General features: G+C 37.4%; 1 protein-coding gene across 1 annotated transcript in view; it reads left to right on the top strand.

The window, feature by feature from the left end:
- Positions 1–12,239, top strand: part of LOC136024932 (DNA topoisomerase 2-binding protein 1-like) — a 101,542-nt gene that overhangs the window by 21,689 nt on the left and 67,614 nt on the right. Inside the window, exons 5-6 of the mRNA XM_065700519.1 lie at positions 7,900–8,101; positions 10,455–10,685. Of these exons, the coding sequence (XP_065556591.1) occupies positions 7,900–8,101; positions 10,455–10,685 (433 nt within the window). The remainder of the gene's footprint in view (positions 1–7,899; positions 8,102–10,454; positions 10,686–12,239) is intronic.

The following is a 12,239-nucleotide window of genomic DNA, read 5'->3' as shown; positions in this document are numbered from 1 at the left end:
TTGACATAATTGGAACGGATCTGTTGTCTTTGGTGGAGCTAGGGGGTGTTGATTTGGAAAAATTAGAAAAATAGAGCTATTTTTAACTTAAGAACGGGTGACCGGATCTTAAAGAAATTTGATATTTGGAAGGACTTGGTGCTTTAGAGCTCTTATTTTAAATCCCGACCAGATCCGGTGACATTGGGGGGAGTTGAAGGGGGAACCCGGAATTCTTGGATAACGGTAAAATTGAGGTATCTTTGTCTTATGAATGGGTGATTGGATCTTTATAAAACTTGATATATAGAAGAATCTTATGTCTCAGATGCTCCGTTTTCAATTCGAATCGGATTCGGGGACAAAGGGGGTTGGAGGGGGAAACAGAAATCTTGGTAAACGCCTAGTGTGGAGAGATTTGAATGAAACTTGATGGGAAGAATAAGCACAAGTTATAGATACGTGCTTGACATAATTGGAAGGGTACCAGGTAGAAATATGGTGTTTTTGCTAGGAGATTTTAATGCCCAGGTTGGTAGAAATAGGGATAGATGGTATCCTAGCCTAGGTAATTTTGGTGTAGGAAAAGAAAACAGTAATGGCTATAGGCTTTTGCAATTTTGTAGGTATAACAACCTAGTTATAACCAATACGGTGTTTGGTCACAAAATGGCCCATAAGTTGACATGGTATTCACGTGATGGTAAGACAGCAAACCTTATTGATTATGTTATTGTAAACAGAAGACTAGCAGGATCAATACAAGATACTAGGGTGTATAGGAGTGCCGTTATTGATGTTAAAAGTAAAGATCACCATCTAGTAGTGTCTAAGGTTAATTTAAAGCTGAAATTTCGGAAGAGTAACTCCCTCCCGGGAAGTTATGATGTTGGTAGACTTCAGGATGAAAATTTGAGAAAAAAATTCCAGGAACAGTTGAGTACTAAACTTGAGGGTTTAAAATTTGACAATGTGGAAGATGGATGGAATAATTTCAGAAAAACAATTTGTGAAGTTGCTGATGGTGTCCTAGGGAAGAGTGCTAAGACAGCAACTAGGAATATTAGTGAAAAAGCTTTAGGTTTAATAGAGAGTAGAAGGGGTTTGTATAAGAATTATCTGAGCGATAGGTCGTATGAAAACAAAAGGAATGTAAAGAAAGTGGAGAAAGCATTAAAATATGAACTAAGGAGATGTGAAATGGAGGCGATGGATAAAATTGCTGAGGATCTGGAAGATGCGGCTAGACGGCATAATAGTAAAATATTATACTGGCATGTTAATAAATTGAAAGGGAGTAGCCGATCCGGACTAGTCCCAGTTAAAGATAGAAATGGGGTCACAATTAGTGATAAGGAAAAAGTTAAAGAAAGATGGGTGGAACATTTTGAGAATGTGCTAAACCGAGATACAGTTGCAGGAAAAGATATAGATGAAAATGAAAAAGTTTGTGATACCTTGGATGTGAAGGAAGATTTGTTTAGTGAGGAAGAATTAGCGACAGTACTAGAAGGATTAAAAAATAATAAGGCCCCAGGTGCTGATAGTATGATTAATGAGTTCCTTAAATATGGTGGCTCTGAGGTTAGGAATAAGCTACTGAAGATTATGAACATGATTTTTGAAAAAGGGGAAGTACCCAATGCTTTTAGGAAAACCTTAATTAAACCACTGTATAAGAAAGGTGACAAGAGTGAATGTCGGAATTATCGAGGCATTAGTCTGGTCTCTGTAGGTAGCAAATTACTGAGTAATATGATACTTTTTAGACTGAGACATGCTGTAGACAAAGTTTTAAGGGAAGAACAATGCGGTTTTAGAAAAGGTAGAGGATGTGTCGACCATGTTTTCACTCTTAGGTTAATAATTGAGAAGTCCCTTCGTTGTCAAACACCTTTGGTCCTTAGTTTTATCGATTATGAGCAAGCTTTCGATTCTGTTGATAGAACAGCGTTAACAAAGGTCTTATCGTTATATGGTATACCAGAAAAATACATTAAAGTGATTTGCGCTATGTACGAGAATAATACTGCTGCGGTTAAGGTAGGAAATGAGGTTAGCAACTGGTTTTGTATTAAATCAGGAGTTAAGCAGGGTTGTGTTCTATCCCCCTTTATATGGATCATTTTGATGGACTTCGTCTTAAGGAGCACAGGAAAGGCAATTGGAGACCATGGAATCAAATGGGGAGGAAGAACGCTCCTGGACTTAGATTATGCTGATGATTTAAGCATATTAGATGAAAGTGTGAGCAAAATGAATGAATTTTTAGAGGTTTTACGAGTTCAGGGTGCTAAAATAGGCTTAAAAATTAATGTTAAGAAGACTAAGTCACTAAGGTTAGGAATAAGTGAAGATGAACAGGTGACCTTAGGTAACGAAAAGATTGATCAGGTTGGGAGCTTCAGTTACCTTGGTAGTATTATTAGTAAAGATGGTGGGAGCAGTGAAGATGTTAAAAGTAGGATAGCTAAAGCTCAGGGTGTTTTTTCACAGTTAAAAAAAGTTTGGAAGAATAGAAAGATAAGCCTACAAACCAAGATTAGAATATTGGAAGCTACAGTGATGACAGTGGTCAAATATGGCTCTGAAGCATGGACACTCCGAAAAGCAGATGAAAATTTACTAGATGTTTTCCAGAGAAATTGCCTACGGATTGTTCTGGGTACCCGGCTGACTGACCGTATTTCAAACAGTAGGTTGTACGAAAAGTGTGGTTCAATCCCGCTTTCTGGGGCTATAATGAAAGAAAGGTTGAGATGGCTAGGCCACGTTCTACGGATGAAGGATGACAGATTACCGAAGATTGTCCTTTTTGGCCAACCGTCTGGGGCTACACGGAAAGCAGGTCGTCCTTGTCTGGGTTGGGAGGATGTCATAAATAAGGATTTAAAGGAAATGGGAACTTCCTGGGAGGGTGTAAAGAGGGAGGCTTTAAATAGATTAGGTTGGAGGAGGAGCGTGCGTAGCTGTGTTGGCCTCAGGCGGCTTGGTGCTGCAGTGAGTTATTAGTAGTAGTAGTAGTAGTAGTAGATCTGTTGTCTTTGGTGGAGCTAGGGGGTGTTGATTTGGAAAAATTAGAAAAATAGAGCTATTTTTAACTTAAGAACGGGTGACCGGATCTTAATGAAATTTGATATTTAGAAGGAACTCGTGTCTCAGTGCTCTTATTTTGAATTCCGACCAGATCTGGTGACATTGGGGGGGGGGGGGGGGGAGGGAGTTGGAGAAGGAAACCGGAAATCTTGGGAAACGCTTAGAATGGAGAAATCGGGATGGAACTTTGTGGTCAGAATAAGTAAATCTCGTAGATACGTGATTGACGTAACCGTACTGTATAGGGGGTGGGGTTCAGTGCTTTGGCGAGTTTGGTGCTTCTGGACGTGCTGGGACGATGAAAATTGATAGGCGTGTCAGGGAGCTGCACAAATTGACTTTATAAAGCTATTTTCCCCGATTTGACCATCTGGGGGGCTGAAGGAAGAGGAAAAATTAGGAAAAATGAGGTATTTAGGACTCAGAACTCTTAGTTTAAATCCCGATCGACATTAAGCCTCTGATTTTCCTTTTAAATCAATTTATTGATTCTTAGAATTTTGCTAGAGCTCATACCATATGAGCCCTTGGCTCTTCCGGCCTCGTCACAAGTGCCTTCTGACCTCTTGGCTCTTGTTCGTAGACGAAATGCGCCAAAATTGTGCCTCTTCTGCCTTTCTGTCATTGCTGGTGCCTTTTATCAAACAAACAGTGGGTTTCCAGTGTCTTGAACTTGCAGCTAGTTGCCGCAATACCGACCCGTCGGACTGGCAGCGTACTTGACTCGATCTTAATGAACCTTACATACATCTATGCTGCAACGCTGTCCCTAGGACCCCCCCCCCTGAATTCCGATCATTTCATAATTTTTTTGGGAAGCAAATGCAGCATTCCCCAAAACCAAACGAGGCAAAACTACTATACGACCACTGACTAGAGATTCGATTTCCACGTTCGATCGCTGGATCAGTAACTTCGAATCTGATAAAATTTGCTCCTAGCCGGACATTAACTTCAAAGTCATTAAGCTAAGTAGCCTACTTTAGGAGAAGTTCCATGCTTGTATCCCGACTAAAGTCACTACCATTGCAGATACTGATAAACCGTGGATCAATGCGACCTGAAGGACGTAATTGAGACTCACTGCCGCCTTCACAGGCTCAATGGCGATTCAGTTGCTTCAGCCAAGTTGAGGAACCATGTCAAACTGAACCGGCGAGTGAAGAGTTAATATGCGAAGGACAAAATTATGCCCTATTCTGTTATATTCTATTCGGCACTCTATAAAAATTTAATACCTTTATACATAGAGCAAAAATAGAATGGTCTGCCTTAAAAAAAATTGAACATACTAGAATATTATATAGAGCTGTGTCAGTGAGAATAGAGGGTTATACCCCATGTGAAAAGATATAACAAAAATGAGGTCAGATATTTAAGCAGTTCTGGTTCTAATTTTGTTCGAGATGATCATGTTAAATCCATGAGAAGATATTGTTTTGGTACCGCTTCCCCCTCCCCTTGAACGAAATATTCTGGACGTGACCCTGACCCTACCTAGTAGATGTCACCAATGCCCCTGATCTAGTCTAGTCGTAAGATCAATTGATAGGTTTTTGCTTGTTCATTTAAAAATAAGAAAAAATTGTCAGTTTGTCAATTTTTTGTCAAAATTTGTCAATTTCTCAGATCAAGAATACATTTGTCAATTTTTAGGAAATAGTGAAGTTAACTGGTAAGAGATTAACTCAAGCTCGTATCTGAGCAAAAAAGCTTTGTGGTTAAAAAAAAAAAAACATTTACCATCACTTCCTCGACATTAAATACACAAAACCAGCCAACGTCTTAAAAGCACAAACTTTAGAAACTAGCTTTAAGAAAACTAGCTTAAAATAAAAAAGAAGTGTTCATCTGTTTCTATTTTATAATCTATCAAAAATCATTCCTTTTTTTTTTGGTTACTGCATGTTACGTCTCCTACCTTTACTCCAGTTCTTGATTTTGATTGCGTGTATTAAGCTTGTTTGAACGTTTCTAATTCTGCTTGACGAGGTTATAATGTCAGAGGTGCTAGTACTTTTTAATTTCGATCAAAACCATGTTATGGTTCCTCTCTTGTCACTTTCCCACACTTTTTGATTTTTAGAATGTATCCCTCGAAAGAGGAGAAAATCAAGCCTTAAATTGTGCAGAGTATTAAAAAATAGTAGGTAAATTCCTGAGGTTTCTTGAGCTTAAGTTATAAATCATATCCCCGTGTGTACTTTCTTATTTCGTATTAATTTAAAACGCCTTTGGCACAAAAGAAGTTTTTCCGAGAAAAGTAAAGAACTCCCCTAAGCCAAAACTGGGCAGAAATAAATTCAAATAACCTTCCAAGCGTAAAACTACCACAAATCACCATCATTAAATAAATGAAACTCAAAGCGAACAGAGATTCTAATACACGTTTAGGCACTGAGAACAGAATGTAATATGGAACTGGCTGAGTATTCCAACATTGGAACCTACATTGGTTTAGGTTTTACGTTTTATGTAAGTTTAATGCCATGTAGAGCAGGGTAGCTGTTCTCCATCACTTTTCATTCTTAAATGGGAATTAAAACTTCCAATTTTCAACCAAATGAGCTTCTCCTAGAGCTTATACAACCATCCCTTCTATAAAAACTTTTAATGCCCCCTGGGCATAATTTAAAACCCTCACCCCGAGGGTCTGGGGGATATTTTCAACCCCGAAGCCTAGCTATACGATATTTGGAGTATTTTAAGCAAAATGGCTGTCTCAAAATTTCTATTAGATGCGTTTCAGCACAATACGACATGTGTTTGTGTGATGGATGGGGGGTAGCTTTTTTCCGATAACTTTGGCTCTTAAAAAGGGCACTAGAGCTTCTTTTTATGGATAGTCTTGGGAAGGATAGTCTTTTGGACTAGTTTACCATAGCTTCTCACATGTCTTGTAATATTGTCATAGTTTATCAATTCAGTCTTGTGGACATAGTTTATCAATCCAATGAGCCTATGGATAAGTCTCGGGAAGGATAGTCTTGTGGGGGAGGGGCTGGTTGCCCTCCTTTCACTTTTAGCTCTTAAAAAGGAAAGTATGTCTTCTAACTTCCAATCCAGTGATCCCGGTCTGGTCCAAAGTCTATACGACCATCTGTTCTGTAAAAATTTATATACCCGGGGCATAGTTTACAACCCTCGCCCCTTGGCTTTGATGTCCACCTTGAAGGCATTGTTATATGCGCTTTGGACTATTGTGAACAAAATGGCTATCTCACAATTTTGATTGGATGCGTTTGGAGAAAAGAGGTTGTCGGGGAGGGGGCTAGTTGCCCTCCATCACTTTTGACTCGTAAAAGGAAACTAGAACTTTAATTTCCAGTCAAATGAGCCTCCTCTAAAGATCACACAACCATCCCTTCTGTAAAAAGCTTACATGTCCGCGGGGCATAAATTACAACCCTTGTTCCCAGATTCTGGGGGGGGGGCTGTATTAACCTCAAAGGTCTTTTTATGTGATCTTTGAACTGTTTTTGAACAAATGGCTATCGCAAAATTTCTATCGGATGTATTTGTGGAAAATAGACCGTAAGAGGGAGAGACTAGTTGCTCTCCGATCACTTTGACTCTTGAAAAGGGCACTAGAACTTCTGATTTCTGTTCCAATGAGCTTTTTCCGAAGCTTATGTGACAACGCTTTACAAAAACCTTATGTGCCCCAGGTGCACAACTAACAACCCTTGCCCTGAGGGTTGTGGGGTGGCTGTCATCTTCAAAGACATAATTGTTGGACCTTTCAACCACGCTGAACAAAATGGCAATCTCAAAATTCTGATTGGTTGTATTTGGGGAAATAATGAGTCTATTGGGGGGGGACTGATCGTCCTCTAATTGCTTTTGACTGTTAAAAAGGGCACTAGACATTGGAATTTCCAATTGAATTAGCTCCTTTTGAAGTCTCTATAACAGCTTCTTCTATACGAAGTACAAAACCAGAAAAAAACGGTGGTAGCTGTCCTCTGATCTTTTTGAATCTTAAAAAGGCACTAGTACTTCTGATTACCTTTTCAATGAGTCCTGTCCAGAGTTTATACGACTACCCTGTGTATGAAAACCTTATTTGCCCCCAGGGCATAGCTTACAACTCTTGCCCTGACGGCTAGGTGGGGTTGTCGTCCTTAAAGACATAATTTCTGGACCTTTCAACTACGCTGAACAAAATGGCTGTCTCAAAATTTTTGTCGGATGTGTTTTTGGAATTGATTGGCTTGGGGTGTCTGGCTGCCCTCCAATCACTTTTGACTATTAAAAAGGGCACTAGCCTTTTCAATTTCCAATTGAATGAGTCCCTTTCAAAGTTTCTATGACAACTTCGATACAAAAAGTCCTGGTCTAGGAAAAACAAAATAATCATTGTGCCCCAGTCGCTATTTACTTAGGCAGTCCTATTTCGCTTCCTATGATAATCACAGTTTTACAGGAGATGGAAAAAAGAGTTTTTAAGATTCTTGGCAAAATAGTTTTGCTCTCCCTAAGAGGGTATTTTGTTTGTTTTGTGTCTTCTTTGAATAAATTTTAGAGATAGTGAAGATAATGAGGAAAGTTAAAAAGAAAATCAGGCTATAGTAGCGTCGCAATTAATTTTTTGTGTTTGAACTTAGAGTCGACCTCGGAAATTTACCGATGCAGACGCTGGGACGCTCCTTTGGATTTTTTTTTTTTTTTTTTTTTTTAGTACAAGCTTATGTGTGCTTCTGTGGTTATTATTGCTACTTTGTGTTGGCGTTATTAAACGAAAAAAATCAACATGGCTCAGGTTCATGTGTCCTTATCATCGATGTTATTTATGTTTAATTTTGTTGATTTCTCTTTACATAGGTAGCTGTTGAGCGTGAAATTCCTATAATGGAATCTAAATGGGTTTATGCAGTATGGCAGGCTAACCAAGACGAAGACATTGCTGCTGTTGATGCAAAGTTTTCAGAGTACACTGCTCCTCCTTTTATTGGTCTCTATGTCACTTTTTCAAAGTTTGACGCCGCGGAAGTAGAAAACCTGAAGAAGCTTGTTGAAGATAACGGTCAGTCTTAACCAAAATTCTGGGTACTGATAGTTAGTATGATACTAACTTCACAAATTGAAAGTATGAGTTATCTTTTGAAAGGAATGTTTTTTGTACTATAGCTAAGCTCTTGCTCTATTCAAAAAGTGTATTACTCTTTCTTATGATACCTGGAGCGTGAACTCAAAGATAGCTTATCGATTTGTCATGGCTAAAGACTTAAAACAGGAGGGTTTCAACTCCCTATCTTGAAAATGATTCTACAATATGCGGATAAAGCCTTATAGGCTTTATAATACATATTCCTTGTCGAAAGATCCGTATGTTATATCATCTTGTATTTTACTTTACGAGGCCTTTTTGTTCTCACTTATTTTTTGAAAAAAGTTTTTTAATTTTTGGTGACTATGGGTCGTTGGTCGTTTTTTACTAGGTTGTAGCTATTGCTGCGACCATGAAGGAATGGGTGAGCCATACCAAACCTATAAAAAGCAGGAAACAAAATCTTGAATGAATTGTAAAGTCAAATTTAAAACGATCTTGAAATTACCATAATTAAGACTGGGTTCGCCCCTTAAATCTCTTCATTGAGGTATCTGTGGCCCGTTTGCATACCCTCTAAGTTTCAAGCCAAAATTTGCCTCAGTTTGTTTTCAGTATTCGAGCACACTTTGCCCAGGGACATTTGCCAAATAAAAAAATTATAAATTCTTATATATATATATATATATATATATATATATATATATATATATATATATATATATATATATATATATATATTCAGGAAAATGCTTTTGGAGATAAACCAGGACAGCTTTGAAGATAACCTATACTAGACTAATTAACTAATACATACTAGACCATAAACATAAGCTTAAACATGCAAGAACATGCGTAAAACCCTTGCTAGATCAACGAGAAAGAATTCTAGTAGATTTTACTTGAATAAAATTACGCTTTGGTTATAGATAATATCTATCGCAATCATTTTTTGCAGTATTTAATTCGTCACCAACGTTATATTACTTGCAATCCTGCCATCATATTGTGTCGGAAAAAAAATAATAAATAAAGATAGTAATAATTCGAGTGCTGTTGTCTCTGATTCTTTGATTTGGGACGGGGGTCAATGGTATGACACTGTCAGCTAAGCCAGAGTCGACCCAGCTCTAAATTGGTACTTGAAAAAAGCTGGGGGAAAAACACAGGAAGTGTCGGATGATTTTTCCCCAACCATGCATTGCACTCCCAGCCAAAAACAATGAATCGGGATCGAGAGATCGGTATCTGCGCAACGCAGACCAAAGCAGACGAAAAAAGCTTAAAGTGAAAGTAAAACTATTGTGTCGACAATAAAGTAGCAGTAGCATTATTGACATGGCTATGTTACCTTACATCTATTGTAGTGAATAAGCATATTATGTTTTATTATAGTTTTTTTCGTTGTTTCTCATTTTTATTTTAATTTTTTTTTTGTCGGATATTGACCGTGTAATAACTAAAAATTTTCAAGATGAAAAGTCAGTAGCGCTTTCAACAAATTCATGTTTTCATATTCATATAATTTAAAAGCTTTCGTAGGACTAAAGATGAACGCTAAATTGTGCTACTATGACAAAGAAAAAAGATTCAGTTTTTGAATACACTGACAAAATATGGCACGAGTAGTTTACAAACCTGTTCACATGGCACTTAACGGGTTGAAGATTCTTTTTAATCAAACTTTCTATATGTTTTTGATCAAAATTTCTATTGACTGTCAAGAAGAAACAGAAGAAGGTAAATTAGTTTTTAAAAATTAAACTTTTGGAATTGACTTATACCTAAAATTTACTTAGGATTTCATCCTTCTTTTCATAGTATTTTGTTACATATATACAGATACATTTATACAGATAATTTCATATATACAATACAGATAATTTCTAATTGAAATATAGCTTTTTAAATTCGGAGTAAGATTGATTGACTCACCAGCGTTAACGTAGAAGTCGTTAAAAGTTAACAGTTTCAAGTCAATAATTTTAATATGCTTTTAAAACGCTTAGGGATAAATGGGGAGTATTGGAGCAAACATGCATCCGTAATATGCAGTCATTTAAAGATTTAATAAATCCTTTCTAGGAGTCTTATTTTATTTTTATTGATCTTTTCCTCATTTTCAAACCGAATTTTTCATTTATTTATTTTAACGAGAAACTTTTACTTGATTTCATTACTTTATCATTTTAGTTTTAGAAATTAATGTGAAAATAATACAAAATGTTCTCTTCTGATTCATCACTTTTTTGTCTTCTTTTAGGGCTATTCTGAATTCATTTCGAACTAAAAAGGTTGAAGATTATTTTTATTCTGTATTTATTTACAGGTGGCTCCCATCTCGGGAGATTACAGAAAAACTTAACCAAAATACTGGTCGTTAACGAGCCCTCTGGGGACAAGTATCGATGTGCACTCCAGTGGAAAATACCCTGTGTCAATGCTGATTGGATTAGGGATTCTATTCAAGCTTATCATGCCCTACCACCGGACCGATATGCAAGTTGGAAGGAAAGGCCTGGTAAAGTTAGTTCATCAACGCCAACCAAAGATAAGGGTGGTAAGTAAGAAGTTTCTTAACGTACCATTCGACCTTCAGAAGGGGAATGAACATATTAGGTCGTTCGAGTTAGAAATTGGAAAGTAGCTAATTCACCATCTTTTCATGCTTATAATCAAATTGCATCCGCACTTCCATGTTCTCATTTAGTTGAAAAAAAAAAATGCTGGTGAAATTGCGGTGTCGAGCGTTGCAAGTTATTTTATTTTAAAGAAAAGTTCTTTTAGAACCAGCTACTTAATAATTTTTTTGATATGTGATTTAACTTTTTTTTTTTTAATATAAAAGTTATGTTCAGTGTTCAGCATAGTTGATTGTCAAATCGAAACGGGTAAAAGATACAATGCAATGGTGCAGTAGTAAGAAATCAATGACAAGTGCGGTTGCGAAAGGGCGTATCTGATGTTTTCTTTGAATTGAGATTTGTAGCCCATCCTTTTAAGCTCTGAGCGCTCTGCAAACTATCAAAACTGTTTTGTGTGCTGCCGAGACATTTAAAATGTCCTTTTTGCTTTTTTTTTGTACAATGTGTAATTTCCTATGTTCTTCCGAAAAGAGATAGTTGGAAATCGGAGATATCTATTGAAAAGTGTCATTCATGTGGTGCGTAAAAATATTTCTTTTACAAACAATTCGCTACACTGGAATGAAACTGTCATATCTCCAAATGGGCTCCGATTGAAACTATACTACCTCCAAGTGCGCTCTAGTTGAAACTATCTTAGTCCAAATATGAAAAAAATGGATTAGTAGTCTTTCTTGTGCGAAATTTTGTGCTAAATCCGAATGTCCTGTCAGAATTGCCACCACGGCCATAGATGTCTTCCAATTCGCCTTTCTTTTTTTTCTTATCCTATGTTGTAAAATTGCTTTTATCACACCCTGAAACTATTCCTTATTTGGACTCGGGATTGTTTCAAACAGTAGATTTTGATGTATTTTAAGAAATTCTACGGTTCAATTGTTCCCCTATAACCTCTCTTGAAGTACTGGAAAAACAATCTTAAAGTCCTGCCACTCTCGGTTCTTGTAAACCAGTGCTTTGCATCCAGGACCTTCCCTAGATCTTGGAAAAAGGCCCACATCCGTGCAATTCCCAAAATGAACCTGCCCAAGTCGTGTGATGATTTAAGACCAATCTCCCTAACGCCATTTCTAGCAAAAGTGACAGAATTGTTCATTTTGCGGCGGCTATTAGAGCAAGTAAGTGAGACTATTGACGAATATCTATATGGTGGACTGTCAAAATTTGGGATGTCTATATACCTAGTCAGAATATATGATCAAATTCTAAAGTGGCTTGAAAAGCAAGGCTGTTTTGTCGACCTAGCAACCATGGACATTTGCAAAGCTTTTGAGCTATCACACCTAGTGACCAGTCAAAACCTGAAACGAATGGGTACTAAACGCCAAACGCTAGCCATTTTGCTCGATCTTATACATAACGACAAATGCAAATTTGTCGACGATTTGTCGCTCTTACTCGCCTATCTTCTTCGTGGCAATGTCCCCACCAAGCAGCTCCCCGAAATCACTTTTGATCTACTAAGTTCA

The sequence above is a fragment of the Artemia franciscana genome, chromosome 3, assembly GCF_032884065.1.
Source record: "Artemia franciscana chromosome 3, ASM3288406v1, whole genome shotgun sequence".
Lineage (NCBI taxonomy): Eukaryota > Metazoa > Arthropoda > Branchiopoda > Anostraca > Artemiidae > Artemia > Artemia franciscana.
Note: the sequence above shows the minus strand (reverse complement) of the source record. Positions and strands in the feature narration are given on the sequence as shown.